General features: G+C 43.5%; 1 protein-coding gene across 4 annotated transcripts in view; it reads right to left on the bottom strand.

Moving 5' to 3' along the window:
- GAPVD1 (GTPase activating protein and VPS9 domains 1) overlaps positions 1 to 12,216 on the bottom strand; it is a 33,002-nt gene extending 20,786 nt beyond the window's left edge. For 3 of the 4 annotated variants that reach the window (XM_063316369.1, XM_063316370.1, XM_063316371.1), the window contains exons 1-3: positions 12,193 to 12,216; positions 4,501 to 4,728; positions 2,664 to 3,507 (exon numbers count right to left, since the gene is read on the bottom strand). In XM_063316369.1, the coding sequence (XP_063172439.1) occupies positions 2,664 to 3,507; positions 4,501 to 4,685 (1,029 nt within the window). In that variant the 5' untranslated portion in view covers positions 4,686 to 4,728; positions 12,193 to 12,216. The remainder of the gene's footprint in view (positions 1 to 2,663; positions 3,508 to 4,500; positions 4,729 to 12,192) is intronic. The other variant, XM_063316372.1, reaches the window with a different exon arrangement.
- Positions 12,217 to 16,706: the final 4,490 nt, after the last annotated feature.

The raw sequence follows: 16,706 nt of genomic DNA, 5'->3' as shown, positions 1-16,706 counted from the left end.
GAAACCCTGCTGAAAACAGCATTTGTATCATCTCCAAGAAAGACAAGACCCACTCCCAATCCCTACGGTTGAAATGAGATGAGAAAGGCCTTCTTATCCTTCATTCACCCAAGGTTTACCACACTGTGGAGTCCTTGGTGCTCTCTGAGCTGGGTTGGCCTGCAGACGTTTCGATGCCTGACTTTGCAACATCTTCAGTGTGTTCAGTTTGTTGCCTAGTTGGGCAACGAAACGTCTGCAAGCCAACGACCCAGCTCAGAGAGCACCAAGGACTCCACAGTTCAACCCTGAGCTGCAGAAGTTCTCTTCTATTGGTTTCCCACACTGATTGCGTGCAAACAGTTCCTACATTGTTATTAAACTTCAGGCACTCTTATCTACTCAAGATAAAGTAGACAAAACTTCCTTCCAGCTGAGTTCGACACCTGGTGAGCTCCTTGAAATCTGTATAGTTTTCTTGGCAGTGTTAGAGAAATTATTTGCCACTGCCTTCTTATACTTTCTAGTTTACAGCTTTGGCATTTCCTTACATTGTGTGAACCGAGCCAACAGTGGCTTAACTCAGAAGAATATGGTTAAACAAACCATGGTTTTGCCCAATGCATGAATCAGGGGGATTGACTAGATTTGAGATGAAGCAGGGATGTCAAGATCATCCAGCCCAGTGTTTCTCAACCTCAGCAACTTTAAGATATGTGGACTTCAGCTCCCAGAATTCCTCAGCCAGCATGCTGGCTGGGGAATTCTGGGAGCTGGAGTCCATGCTTCTTTAAAGCTGCTGAGGTTGAGAAACACTGATCTAGCCATTGGCCTCTTAGACCTACACTCTATTTACAAAAACACCAAATCCATTTTGCTTCTTGCTATCGTGTTTTCCAATGGAGTGTGTCATCTTCTCCTGCAGGGGGCAAGAAGAGGCAAGAGAAAATGCTTATTAGATTCTTCTTAAATCCCTATTAGTACAAGTCCCGATGAGCACTCAGTGCATAAAAAGGTGATGTTTATAGTGAAATATTAAACTGAAAATTACTAAGAACCATAGACATAAGCCCATAATGAATGGGTTATTTTCCTGAAGAGGGTATACCAGCCTTCCCAACTTCCAAGAGTTTTCCCAATATCTAGATTTCAAGTTTCAGAATTCTTCAGCTGGCTCTGCCACTGCTGAGAATTGTGGGAACTGAAGGACAACCTCCGGACAGAGGACTCCCAGAATTCTCCAATCGGCTGCTCCTGAGAATTCCGGGAACTGAAGTCTTCTCACCCGGAGCGTGCCCAGATGGGGGAATTGATCAAGAAGTCCAACAGGTTCCTTCTATACAAGGCAAGGAACACACTGGCCTTTGGGCTAGATCAGATTTAAATGCGCCCCCTTCTAACTAGTAGACCCGCTTCCTCAGTCCCACCAACTGCTCTCCTTTGCAAAGGAGTGGTGTTATACGGCCTCTGAAATACAAGCCAGAAAAATTAGGCTGTGAGCACGTTGGGAAGAGGTGCTATAAAACAGCATTCAATTCAAAAGTCAACCTTTCCCAACAGAAGAGCTATTTCTCAGGCCACTGAAATGAAGAGCATCTATCTCAGACTAGAGGGGAAACCATCACAAGTGCAGCACCACTGATTAAAAAAAAAAAGTTTACTTGGGTATTTTCCAAGTTCCTGTGAGCACTCTCCAAACTGCCATAGTGTGTTATCTGCAGCATATAGATATACGGGCTGGAAAAAAACATCTTGGGCATCTGGGTTTCTGAACAATTAATAACGGCAGCTAGATATTGCCTTTTGGTGCTGGTCTGTATAAGGCTGATGATTAACCCTGACTTTTTGAAATATACATTGTTGATATTTTTTGTCTTGGTTCGGAGTCTGGCTCAGCGTCCCATTAGCAGCTGAAAGAGAAACTGCTGTCTGGATACAAACATACAGTAGCTTTTCAGACTTAGCATTAATTTGCAATTAACTTGCATCTTCATTTATAAAATAATGGTAGCAAATGTCATGTGCAGCCCTAAACCTGTTCCACAGATAGAACTCAGAGAACATTTTCCTAAGCCGGGTCTTTCGCACAAGCAACCACTGGCTGAGTTCATGCAACAGGCTAAACCACCATGGATTTCCTTCATTTCAGCTTGGCACACTGTGTGAAATCTAGCCACTGAGGGTACAGTTTGATGCTGGAACTAATGACCCAGAGGAGAGACAGCTGCCTTCACTTGGATTGGTTCACACAGAGAGTAAACATTTGGATTCCTGGACGGAGAAAAGGGTGGAGTGCATGACCTAAACAGACCTTTCCAATTTATGATTCTATAGAAACCACGGTTTAAGACACAGTATTATGTGTGAATCAGGCCTCCACAGCTTGCTCAATCCAACCACAGTTAAAACAAACTAAAGTTTAAGGCAATATGTGAAGCCAATGTTTGAAAAGATTGAAACCAACTCTTTCAGTTACGAAAAGACCTACGTCTGGTCATTAAAAAGCAATTCTATCTCATTGCACATGGTTGAGTAAATACCTATTTTCCAATCTAGGAGCAGAGAGTTCCCCGTGAATGCTAAAACAATGGAAGGGAAGGGAAGGGAAGGGAAGGGAAGGGAAGGGAAGGGAAGGGAAGGGAAGGGAAGGGAAGGGAAGGGAAGGGAAGGGAAGGATACTGTACCTGCATCAGGTTAAACCTTGCCACTTCATTGATTGGAGCATCAGAAATAATCCCATATTGTTCTGGATTGACCACCGCAGGACAAATGAAACAAGCCAACAGCAAGTCTGTGCACATGGCCCTCACCTCCCCCACCTCCAGCCTGTCCACACACGAGAGCGTTTTGTACATCTGGGACATGATCCACCGCAAGCTGTGGGGGAAGCAGTAAGTGTTCTGCTTGAGGTAGCCAATGAATTTGTTGACCAGGGCCACCAGTTTGGCCTCATTGGATTCCACCATCTCCTGAACCTTCTGCCGAAACCTTTCAGACCCCTTTTCCCCGAAGAGCTTCTCTTGCTGGGCAGGCGAGAAGCGCTCAGTCAGCTTGCTGGGGTCAGTCTCCAGGTGATCTTCATCTTCCACCAGCAGCTGCATGATGGGCTCATGCAAGGTGGCCGTGAGGAAGAGCTTAGCAGAAAAGAGCCCCTCGGAAAAGAGCTTGAAGAGGATGCTGAACGCGCACGTTCCCCTCCTCAACAGCCGCCGAGGGTTCTCGCTCTCCTTGAGTTCAAACTCAATCAGGTAGCGCAAGACCTGGAGGAGGAAGTTCTCGTCTTCAGGCATGATGCAGTTGCCATAGATGGAGGTGAAGACCGTGTGGATGACATGCTGGGTGTTCTCCTGGTTGAGCTTCTCCCCGGCCACCAGGCAGGAAGCAATAAGGCGAGGGTTCTCGCGCAACCGGTTGAGGAACTCCCCATAGGCGGTCTCTTGGAACCCCAGCTGTTTGTAACCATCCACAAACTGGGTGTCCTCCAAGACCTTGGCGTGTTGGCAACATTCAGCTGGGGAGGCATCCGCGCTGCAGTAAGAGGAGGAGGAGACATTTTATTACAAAGTCCACAAAGGAGGCAGGCCACCAACCCACAGAGGTGGCCCCAAGTCCACACATGCAAAGCCATGTTTTCTTAGCGGTTTGCCAGAAGGCTATAAAAGACCATTCCCAACACCCTTCTTTTGTGACTGAACATTCAGTGGATCTTTAAAGCATATTTAAGGCTATCTACGGCTTTCCGTAGTGAATTTACATTTGCAGTACCGTTAAAGATTTAATTTATCTTTTTTATCATTTTTAATGCTTTGTTTTTTTGTCCTTTATTCTTTGGGGGGGGTTGATAGGGTTATAATTACCATTATGATTGTTTGGTTTGGTTTTAACCTCGCCACGGATGTTTTAACTTTTGTTTATAACCCGCAAGCTGTTGAGAGTCATTTGTGGCAAGGTAGAAGTACTATAAATCATAAATAAATAAAACTTATTTATCACATTGATACCCGCTGCAAACGCGAGATTCTCAACAGTTTGCAGTAATTATAAGCAATGGAAGTATTTAAATAAAACGTCAATGGTAGGAACTAAAATATATCACATTTTAAACCATAGACATATTTAAATCAATCAAACCCTAACAGCTGCTAGAGGCCCTCCAGAACAGCTCAATTGTCACTGGGTAGACCAGACCAAGAAATTAACTCCACATGAAGGCTATAATTACTTTAAGATTGGCTATAACAGAATCCTGCAAGTCTGATTGGGCTGGACTTCACTGTTATACTCCAGTGAATGACCCTGAAAGGAACAGAACAACGGGTATGAATGTATAAGCATCGTTCTGCTGTCCTACGTTTAATGATTTCAATCATTTCGCAGCCTGTCCAGAGAAATCTGGTTGCCTGGCAGATTAGAAATATAATAAATAAAGACACTCCGTAGTACATTTCGTAGCGTTTTTGAGAATACTCCATACTTCCAAAGGAAGAAAGACAGGGGCTTTGGGGATGTATCCTGCGCTACCTTGTTATGATTAATCGGTCCAAGTTGATCCTCTGCTGCTTGGAAATCCAGGCTGTATGGTAGAGCTTCTCGGCCGTCTTTAGCACCTCGGCATTCAGTCTCTGGATCAGCTGCTTTTCGGAGTTCACATAGAGCCGTTCCTGTTTGAGGTGATGGGCCAAGGTGTGGATGTCCAACTTGACCATCTTCAAAGGAGGAGGCAGCAGCAGAAGAATTCAGCAGAACTTGCTGCTGAGGGAAAACGGAAAGAGATTAGCTTCCGGGCCACCTGAGAGAAAACTCACAAGGCCTTCTCCGTGGCAGGGGTACAACTATGGAAGTCCTTCCCAATTAGGTCCCTTTTTTAACAGATGGTGAAGAAGCTGGTTTGCGTGAAGTTCTGACACAGTTGACTCAATACAATTCTGACTCATGCATCCAGATGAAATGCAGATGTCAGATGTATTGATGATGTGTACAGATGTTAAGCAAAAAGCCACGACTAGAAACGTTCTCACACAGCTGCCTGATAAAAGACAGAGAGGCACGTCAAAACCTCCTCCGCGCTCCCCCCCTTTCCCCTTAACGGTCCAGCATTCCACTCCTGGCTGGCTGGTACAACCTTGGATTTCCTCACTCCCAACAACTTTCCCCACCACCACCATCCGGAGCTTGAGATTTGTTGCTTCAATGGCCGAGGACACAACCAACAGATCTAACAACTCTTTGATTGTGGGTCCTGACAGTTTGTTTAATCAACAGGACATTACAGTTATACAGACCTACCAGCTGTTGAAGTTCTAAACCACTGTTATTTATTGCTTTAATGGATGTGTAATGTTATTGCTTCATTATGTTTTCTTTTGACCATGAAACCCTTTATTGTATTAACAAGAAAAGGACTTATATGAGGCAGTTAACCAACCTATCATCCACATTCAGAGTTCTCTGTGGCACAGCAATTTTCTAAGTTTGAGTGCTTCCTGCTTCAAGCCCTGGCAGAACCAACTTGCTGAAGGCAAGCTCTGTTTTACTTAAGACTAGCCACCGACCAGATTTATGGAACTAAAGCTTTGCACAAGCTTTCGTAAAAGCTCTGTCCTGAAATAGCAGAAGTGTGCCAATGGTGTGGGGATTTTTTTAAGGTCCTGTTGTCTCACAAAGGAACACTTTAATCGAAAGGGAACGATTCAGCAATTTATGTTGTGGGATGATACAGAGAAAGAAAAAAATCAATGCCGCCTTGTTCATTCACCCAACCATATATATATATATATATATATATATATATACACATATACATATACATATACTTATACATATACATATATATACACACACATATATGCAAGAGAGGGGAGAAGGGCAGAGTGAGGAATATTTTTATGCGTACAGAGACATTTATATTTATATTTATATTTATATTTATATTTATATTTATATTTATATATATATGCAAGAGAGGGGAGAAGGGCAGAGTGAGGAATATTTTTATGCGTACAGAGACATTTATATCCCTCCCTTCAAATAATTGTGTATCATTCAAAGGGACTTCCAATGAGAAAGCATAGCTGGTCTATAAACTAAATATTCACAACAAGAACAAATCTTTAAAAATATGGAGAGAAGGGCTGTAAGATGGAGCAATTTTTAAAAACAATTTGCAGAGAAAAATTCTGCGAGAATGCCAAAAAAAAAACTTTTCGACCAACAGAAGACTTCCGACGTTTCACAGAAGGAATTCCACAATAATGGGGCAGCCACTGGAAAGGCCCCGTTTCTTGCCAACTCCCATCTCATTTCTAACTCTGGATGAGTGCCTCACTTCAGTGAACGGACAGACTGAAAACTTTCCTTCTGCTGAGGAAAATCATTTGTCAAGTTTACGCTGTGCACAACACAAAAGAGCCATCAAATGTTCCACGGAGTTATTTTGCACCTTTCGTTCTGATCTGGGTCGCCCAACGTTTTCACTCAAAAAGTCCCTCTGGTCGGAGGAGATGGGCGGTGACAAATCTGATAAATAAATATAAATAAATAAATAAATAAGATTCAAGAACCTCCATTTGACCCTGCCTTGTAAAGAAAGCCACCTTCAGTGAAACCTCCCCAATCGGAAGTTTTTCCGGCTCCACTCCTGCAGCTTAACTTCTTCAATCTGCCTGTGAATTTTTTTTTTTAAATCTTCCTTGCCCTTTTAACCAGTCAAAACCCAGAGGAGTGAATCCAAATCTCACTTAAGAGTGAAGAATGAATGTGTGAGCCAAGATTTGACCACGGCTCTGGAAGCAGCGTCTGGATGAGTAAGAATGAGACTTGAATTCAGTGAAATGGGAACCCTAACTGAAAAGAAAAAAAGCGCAAAGAAATAGATGACTGTGTCTCAGTCTCACTTTCACTATCCATCTTCCTGCTCTGGATGAGCCAGTTTGCTGTGGAAGATTCTCCTGCTAAGAATAACGACTGTAGCCAAGAGATGGGTATCAAAGCAAGTTCCTCTCTTACCATGTTTCTGCAAAAATGTTAGACATTTGAACGGGACGCTTGAATTATGGTGGAAAAGACGGACCGCACTCTTGTTTTCGAGAGAGAGTGATAGGAAATCTTTTGGCAGTTTGTTTCTTGTTTTTTTAAATCCAGACTTTTTAAGGAGATCAGCTTGTGAGTTCATCGGAAGGAAACAATTATGGGGAGAGGGTTTAGATATAAAAATAAGATGCATAGTTATATAGATAGATATAAATACAGAATGCCCATTTCCCTATATTTAGTATTTCTGGATTCAGAAGAAAAAAACCACACCATGAGCATAAGCATCAAAGACCCAGATGTGCCTATTTCCAGCGCATCCATTAAAATGACCAAATTAAGTCCCCTCACAGCAGTCTAAGTTTCCAAGGTTGAGAAACACTGGTTTAGTGCAAAAAGAAACTGGAGCAAAGAAGTTAAACGGGCCAATTCAGGCTCACTAGATGCCCATCTCCCAGGTACCACCAGGTGACCAAGCAAACAACGGGGACAATCTGATCTCTGTGCTCATTTATATGTCATTATCAGCCAAATGACTTCCATCATATCAGGGGAAGTATATAGAGAGAGCTAATTATTTAAAATGTATACAGTGCCATCAACATACAGTCTATAGCACCTTAAAGGTTCACTTAAAACTATTAACATTTCACCCTAAGAGACCCCTTTCATCTGCACAAATATCTTTCTGGGTATACTGAGTCTGAGCATCGAAATTTTCCTCAATTACTCATGTATACACACAGACATGGACATCAATGCCTATATAAGTGGATTTGTTTCTGTGTTTGTTTTTGTTACCCAGTATTTGTTTAGCATTGATGTTTCACTCTATAAAGAAGCAAAAATAAAAAGTAGCAGCAGAAACGTCCTTTCCCCAACCTCACATGCTCCAGCTAACACAGCCTTTGGGAATCTGGGAGTTAAGGAAATTATTTCAAAATAATTCTGGAGTCTTCTTATGAATTCCTGTAGTCCTCTCTTACACCTGAACCCTATCCATTTTTCGGGCTGGTTATCAGTGGCAAGTAAACACTGCCATAAGGAAATTGGCAACTCTTCCAAGCTACAAAGAAGTCAATCATTTTTCTTTCAGGCTGACAGCTTGCCTCCAGTGACTAATGCATGAATGTGGCAGCAGGCAAGCTTGTAACATCCAAAACTTTTTTTTTTTTTTGCAAATAGGAAATATTTTTACAGAGTTGTATTTTTTTTAAATTGCATTAGTTGGATCAAAGGCTGGTTTGGGGAGGCTGGAAGCTGGCAGGGGGGATCGTATTGGTACTTGATAAGAAGTGTGTTTGAAATGCTGATGTAGGCTACTAGGCTTTGAGATATTTTCTCTTGGCCCCTCTCTGTATTTTGCCCATCAAGCAAGTTTACTATTTGCCTGGGGAGCCCCATGAACAACTAACTCATGCTAGAGTGCATAGGAGAATTAGCTAATCAAGTTAATGCTCTGAACAGGCGTAGCAAGAATAATGCAGCGCTGAATGTGGCGCTTAGAATAATGGAAAATATCCTTCCTCAGACAAGCTGAAGTTCAGAAATCTGACCTCCTGTCTCTTACAAAAAAAAAGAAGCAGTTTTTGCCCCAAGGAGAAAGTAATTTCTCTGATTATTCCCTCTCGCTCCTCCCTTATCACTCTGTCTGAATCCTTTCCTACGAAGGAAGTGTCAACAAAGAGGAGGTAGACAAAATATTTAGTGGGGGGGGGAGGGAAATGCTGCGGAGTCTGACCATCAGCAAGCAGCCGGAAAATTCTTCCTCCTGTAGAGCTTTTTAGAAAACAGGACCTCCAATTTTATTGCCAGTGGAGAATTCCAGAAAGCATTTTTTTTAAAGTCAGCTTTAATTTAAAGAGATATAAAATTAACTGAAGACTTAATTCCTTAAAAGTACAGCCTGCTCTGTGAAAAGTATTTCATGGTTTATAGGTATTTAAATGAGCGTGACAATATGGGAGAAGAACAAGGACTGCTTTTGTGAACGGTCATTGTGCTTGTATGCACTTACAGCAAGCACAGGAATATCCTCTATTTAAAACAGCGTTCGATTCAACCGGATGAACTTTCCCCAAATCTTTCTTACATGCCCACTCTGTAATTTTCCACCCTTGTGTAGATTTCCAGTACAGTAAAATGCTTTTAATTGATACAAACCTGAAAGAACAGGTTAGGGACAGATTGTCATGGAGAAAAATCCATCAATGAGGTCACTCAGAGTCAATAGGGACTTCATGGCGCCGGATCTATCAATCAGTCAATCATATGAAGTGCTTCCCAGGAATAGAAAGACACTCCTCTTAAGCAGAAAAGCAGCAACTTACTTTTACTGTATTTATTGTATTTATAACTGTTTGGGCTTTTTAATTCTATTTTATTGTAAACCGCCCAGAGTCCCTCCTTGGGAGGGAAATGGGCGGTGATAAAATTTGATAGATAGATAGATAGATAGATAGATAGATAGATAGAGATAGATAGATAAATCTTCTTCCCAGCAATTTAAAAAAACAAAACAAAACAAAACAAGGTCTATATAGCTAAACCGCCAGGAAGATTGTGATTAATGGTGTGGTTCTGTTAGACTCTTCTGATGAAACTATTTGGGGTACATAATGAGGACCTTTACTTCCACTTGATATCAGATTTACAAGTCTGTAACTGCATTAACTTACATTGCACCCCTTTTTTAACTTGCCTTTCTTTCCCCCCTTCCCTATCTTTCACAAAATGCTAAGATTTGGGAACAAAAGCAAGTTGGGAAAGCCATTTTTCTCCCCCCCCCAATCTTGTACAAAGTTAGACTGTTAAAAGCCTATTAAAGAATCCTCTGACATCTTACAGGCTAACAAAATTATTAATGTATAAACTTTGGCATGAATTTGATGAAGTGAGTAGTTTATGCAGTAATAAATCAGTCTTTAAAACATGGCAAGATTCTTCATTACTTTTGCTGCAGAAAAGTTGCACAGCTTCTGAATATTCTACAAATACCATATAACTAAATGTAACATACAAGTTAATTGGAAAGGTAACATCTGTATCAGAGCCAGATCATACCTTGCCATTCACAAATTACATTCTGGTACGACCAACAAAACTCAAAATGAACTTATCCAGAGAGGAACTGACGTAACATCAATTGAATAGTACTTTTTGTCTTCTTCTTGTTTACTTTTCCCCAGAGTAACAACTGCTAATCATTTTACCGAGATAATGAAGTATCTACCCTTGGAATTTAAGGATCTTAGAGCTGAGCCACCATACCCTTGCACAATCTGCCAGAACTAGGCTAAAATGGGGCTGAGTCTTTTGCGGTTCAACATGTTCTAGGAATCCAAAGGATTGTCTCAGCAAATTGCGCAAGCCAGGCTCAAAGTCATATGATTGATTGTATAGGACTGATTAACCAAACCTGAGACTTGTTAATCCAGGTTTAGGAATAAGAACAAGTCTTTACCATGATCAAAGACTTTACTACAGCTAGTAGTCAAGCTAATGATGTTAAATGAATACAATGCATTCAGACTACTGGATGGGTCACTTGGGTTCAATTCTTGTATAGGAGTCTCCAACATAAATGAGAGAGGGGAGCTTTCTCAGTCCCACAAAATCAGTTTAAAACAGGAACCCCCTAACAGAATGAGCTCCAGAAGTACATTTGATATTAAGAATTAACACCACAAGTAATACATTCATTACTGCCATTTCACATCTGCAGGCCTTCCAACTTCAACCCAGGAGTTCCTGAAATACAATCCCCATTATCCTCCACTGTTGCCCATGCTGAACAGGGCTAATGGGGGTTGAAGTCCACATCACCTGGAAGGTCACCTTAGGGGTTGCCGGCTGTCACTTTAGCACTTCCTTTTCCCACCTTAAAACTTGTAAAATGTGGGCAAAAAACACCTGTTTGACGAGAATGAAAAATATGGGTGGCAAACAGAATTGTCAACATAAGACGACTTTGGATTGGAGTGGAGAACTAATCTTTGTGGTGATCTGTCAGAAATATGTGGGCGTGGAAGGTCTAACTTGATTCTGGGTTTAAGCATTTAAGCTAAGAGCCAGGGGTTGGGTGGGGAAATATTCTGGGTTGTGAATGAGGTTCAAGCATGAAACTGAAATGGAGAGGTCTGTCGAGGCAAGAGGGAAATCAAGAATAGTTTGGGGAAAAGGGAAGGCATCCACGCTAAATATGGGAAGGGACAGGTGGTGAGGGTGGGTGTCAAAGCAAAATGCATTGGGGACTCAATGGAGTTGAGGGTGGTGACAATAATATCCTGACCTTGGTGGGAAGAGAAAGTAGGATGTCAATGCAAAAATAGAAAGGGTGGGAGGGGTTGGCAGCCTGCAGCTGAAAACTGTAGTGGGGGTGGGGGGACATAACATGTGAAGAAAAGCAAGGGGGGAGGATTTCAGGCAAAGATGGATGAAGGGCAATTAAGGAGAAGGGAGGGACTCATATCCTGGGGGAGGGGAAGGAAGGAAGCCTCAGCCAACGACGTGGGAACAGACAGAAGCAGCAAAGTTTGGGAGGAAGAGAAACTTGACTTGAGACTGGAACGGGGAGGGGGGGAGGAGGGGAGGGGGGGAGGGGGTGTCACACCAAAATAAGCTGCAAGTGGGGGGAGTGTAAAATATGGGGAGGGGGGACGGAGAGAGAGAAGCAAGAAGGGCCTGGAGGGGGGAGGACGAGGAAGTGTCAACGGAAAATCCAGGAAGAGGGGGAAAAAGGGGTTGGAAACGGGGAGGGGGGGCGGCAGCATCTCGCGATGAGAAAGCAAAATGTGTGGGGCAGGGAGGACAACTCGAGGCTGCAAAGGGGGGAGCCCACCAGTCAACCGTGAGGGCAGAGGGGGGGCTGTAAATTGGGAGGGGGGAGAGGAGGGACCCCAGGTCGACATGGGGGGGCGGGAGGGGGCACGAAGCCGGGGGAGTGGATTGACGGGGACCGGGGGGGTGTCAATGCGAAGATGGGGGAGGCTGCGAAGGGGGCGGGCAAGACGGAGGGGGGCTTCCAGGGCGATGCAAAATGCAGGAGGGGGCTTCTCTTCTCCCTCCTTGCCCGCTTCCTGCCCGCCCGCGCACCCCGTTCCCACTAGGCCTCGCCACGAGGCCCGGGAGCGGAGCGCGGGCTGCCCGGGCCTCCCGCTGCCCCCGCCGCCCGGAGGGACCCACCTGAAGGCTCAACCGCCGCCGCCGCCCGCCTCGCTCTCGCCGCCGCTCCGGCCGCGCCGCTGCCGCCCCTCCACTCCGCAGCCGCTCGCCGCCGCCGCTGCGCATGCCCAGGCGCGCCCGCGGGACGCCGGGAAACGGAGTTCCGGCGGCCCAAACCTCCCGCCGCGGCTGCCCCCGTCCGCTTGACGCGCTGCAGAGGCGCCGGGACTACAGCTCCCGTCGTGCCCCGGCAAAGGGGCGGAGAGGGCTGCAGGTGAGAAGCGCCTGCTTTACCTGGGGAAGGTGTAAAGGTGCGGCTGGGGTGGGGGGCTGGCAGGTCAGCTACTCCCTGGTATCCCCGGAACACGCTCAGGGGAAGCCAACCCGCATTAGGCTTTCCCACGACCTGCGAGTCCAGCGACAGGCTGGCCTGGTGTGGCTGAGCTGGGTGCGAAGCCACCTCCTGGGGTTTGGAAAGCAAGATTTATGGCTGCAGTGAGTGGATCCGAGAAACCAGCTCGGCGCGGGGTGTGCGAACCGAAAAGATTTCATTCCCTGAGTGGATGGAGAGGGGACTGAGAGAGCAACCGTTGTCGCAGCCTTGGCTGATCTCAGACCCGGTTAATACTTAGGAGCCTACCAGGAAATCCCTCTATTGTAGGCTAGATGAGGAAGCTGGAATTACACCCAGTAACAAACCACTTATCTGCCGAGAAAACTTTGTGGAGGTATCCATACAATCCCCAAAAGCTCCCAAAATCTGCTCTGATGGAGACTCGGACCTCCACGATAAGATACTACTTATAAGAAGGCAGAACTGAGATTTAATTAATAAACAGTGGGAAAGCACGCCTCAAAACTCCAAAGAGAAGCTGTAAATCTGCCAGGAAGGGAACTCCCAGTGCAGTTTTAAAGGCTGTCTGTGCTGAAAGCCCAACTTTCTGCAGCTCTTCTCCACCTGGTGCCCTTCAGAGGGTGGTTGGTAATGGATGCTGGGATACAGTAGAGTTTTGAAATGTAAGATGTCAGCATCTCCTCCAGGGCAAGGAGGTAAATGGCTCTGTCTTTTTACTTCAAGTTTGTAAACACGGTAAAGAACAAGTCTGGACACATTTGTTAATGGGATGTGTTAAATGTTAACGCGTGGATGTGCTGATTGTGTCTGTTTATGTCTCTGATTTCTGCTACTTATTTCTAATAAACCATGGGTCTTATTTTTGAAGAGAACCAGCTGGACAAATAATAGCACTTCTGCTTTTGGAGGTTTGCTCTAAAACATCCTTTTTGAAGGATGTATCCAGAACTGCCCACCAAGTTCCAGCTGTGATCATATTATGGCATTATATTAGTTGTTTTATTTTTAACCCCCTTCCTAATTACCTCCAGAGTAGAATCTGCCACTACGCTTTTATTATTACTGTCATCTCAAAAAAATTAGGAAGCAAAGTTTTCATTGGAGACTCCCTAAATGTCATTGTTTTGTTTCATTTTTAGTTGGGTTGTTCACTGAAGTCGATGGCTTTATTTACCCAACATCTTAACCTAGTTATTGGATTAACCCACATGTACTGGGTTTGCACACTATATTGAGCCCTAAAGTAATCAAATGGGCTGGGCTTGACCAAGATTCTAAGCCACAAAGAACTAAACAACATTTCATTAATGTTCACATGTTGTGTGAATGCAGCTCTTGGTATGTAATTGACCTGGTTCAACATGTCTGAACACAGCTGATTGACCTAGTAAATGGAAGTTCATGGGGCAGTGCAGAATAACTCTTGGGATTATACTTTAACTGATTTGATTTGTTGCCTTAAATTAAAAGCACGAATCTAGTGTATCTAATCATTTCAAATTCCTCAACCTGCTAGTAAAGGCCCTCCAAGAGGAATGGATTGGGTAGGATGACAAGAAACAGAAAATAAGGATGAGGATAAATTAGACCCAGATGCGGGGAGGGGGAAATGAACTTTCGCAGGATCCAACTTCTAATATCTGCTCTGGTGACCTGTGGAGTTGATCTCTTGGTGCTTGCCAAAATACAAGTGGAGGCTATTATATCTGGCTGATACAATGTAATTAGGATTAGTACAGTCCCTGGGTGTGAATGCTGCCTCTCAGGAATTAGACGTGAAGATGCAGAAGGAAGAGTCGCACCCCCGTGCAAATTGTCTTATTTTGCATAGGCCTCCCCTTATATATAATTATGGGGTAGTGGCTATTCTCTATATTATACATTCCCTTTTAAAACAAAACAAAACAAAACAAAAAACACCCTCCCCCAAATAGCTTTCTGTCTATAGTGGTTTCTCGGGCTGGCTCAGGAACATTTTCTGCCCAGCTCATGTCTATTTTTGGAATCCTTAGAGCATAACACCTTGAATGGCAATTGGCATTTCAGTCAGCAAAGGAGCAACAGTTCTCAGCACTGAAGACGTTGCCTAGTCTGGCAATGAAACGTCTGCAAGAAAACAACAAGGCTCAGAGAGTGCCAAGGATTCCACAGAAACAGTTCTCCCTGTTTACAAGTGAAAAAAATTTCCTGTACATTCCAAAGACTGCCTGCTTGGTGCCACATGCCAGAATGAAATATTATGATCTCATGATGCTATTTAACATGCTTGCATTCAGCCAGCTGTTGGGTTAAAATATGCACCTTTGGGGCACTTTTTTTAAACTGATTTAGAGAATTGGGCTGCTGGCTTATAATCTAAGAGGTATCACAAAAGGAAACCTGGAGGAGGAGGGGAAAAGAAAGCATGGAACCACAACTGTTGGCTCTTAAAAGTGAAATGTTCCCCAGCTTAGATGCCCTCCCTGTGCGTGAAACATTTTCCAGGTAATTTAGCAATGGCCATGCAGGCTGGAATTCTGGGAGAGAAGATAAAAGATGTTTTCTGATTCCAAGCATCCTAGCTGTTGAGAAGCAAGTTGCTGCCTCTCTCCATGATAGGCCTCTCTTCAGTGGGATTTGCATCTGGCCAAGTCTAACGCTAAACAATATTCTGTTATATATGTGAATAAATGGAGACTGTTACTCAAGAAAGACATGGTTTGTAAATTCCAGGCTAAAGAACTTTATCACTGCTCCCTCTACAGTCAAATGCAGAGTATGGTACTGTACCCAAAGGAAGAGAATTAGGGTAAGGCTGTTTGCTTATTGTAGCAAATTATGAATACTGTAATAGTGATAACAAGAAACAGAAAATATTTCCAGCTGCAGGAAAAGCAGTTAAAAAGAGATGTATGCACCAATATGTGTAACATGGCCCTTAGTATTTCTTTTGATTAGCTGGAGGGAAAGATATGGAAGAGAGTGTTGATAAATAGTCCTGCAAATATTAGAGGGGAAGGGCTGAACTGATATGGATTGCTGTAATTTTTACATGAACTTTGCTAAAACCAATGGTTGCAAATAAAATGTATGAAAATGAAAAACAGTTGGAGGGAAAACACCGCATGTTTTTGTAACTTGCAACCATTTAGTCATGGCTGGGTGGCAAATTGCAGCTGGAAGATGTGACTCTTCCATAGCTCTTTTATAATGCTAAGATTTCATGGGATTTATTAAACTATGGCTGGGTATATTGTCCAAATCCAACTACACTGGTTTGCAAACCATGCTTTATGGTTTAATGTGTTATGTGAACTTGACCAGCTGTGGTTTATTCAATAAGCTTAACAAACCATAGTTTAATATGATGTGCGAACCCATGATCTGGTTCATGCATTTTGGTAAGTTATAATGTGGTTGGGTTGCTTTCGGCCAAGCCCATATGGGATCCTACCAACTGTAGTTTCTTCAATAAACCATGCTTAAACTATGGCTTAGTGTGGCATGTTTAGAACCCTATTAAGATTTACAGGAAGGAATCCTTGGAGGTCATCTAGACTGTTCCACTGAAGTCATAATGCATCGTTCCCATTTTATTAACAGTTTGCAATGGTGAGGAAGACTTGTAATAAGGTATTTCATTAAATCAGCACAACCTGTGTTAATAGCATGTTTTGTTGTATTTTATAGGTTAATAGCCCAATTATACACATTTTCTGGTGTCTCCCTGAAGGCAGTTAAACAAGTCAAGGGAGTTTATGGCTTAGTATGTTGAGAATGATACCTCAAACTTGAAGAAATCGTATGGCAGGATGTGGTGCAATACTAAGAAACAGCAACATGACTCATAATCCCAACTCTGTGCATTTATTCAGACATGAGCTGCACTATGATTTACTCTCTGTAATGGCACTTACAACTTCAGGAGCCAACGTGCCAATCCTAAACTGTAGTTATGCCAGCTCAGTTGCTTTAAGCACCAGCATAAGGATCATTCTGCCAGCAGAGAGATGGTCCTATCAGTCACTTCTCTGTTGGTGGAGGACTAATTTCAGTTTAGAATACTTTCCCCTCTCTCCCAGGCTGAGCAAATGTGGGAAGCTGTAAATCCACCACCTGATGCAATGCAATGTACCTTTTGCTAATGGAAGGGATGTAATGGAGAGGACCAGATGGAAGAGGACCATCTTCTCCTTCTCCA

This window comes from Candoia aspera, chromosome 16, assembly GCF_035149785.1.
Source record: "Candoia aspera isolate rCanAsp1 chromosome 16, rCanAsp1.hap2, whole genome shotgun sequence".
Taxonomy (NCBI): domain Eukaryota; kingdom Metazoa; phylum Chordata; class Lepidosauria; order Squamata; family Boidae; genus Candoia; species Candoia aspera.
The sequence above is the reverse complement of the archived record's forward strand: the minus strand, read 5'-3'. Positions and strand labels throughout refer to the sequence as shown.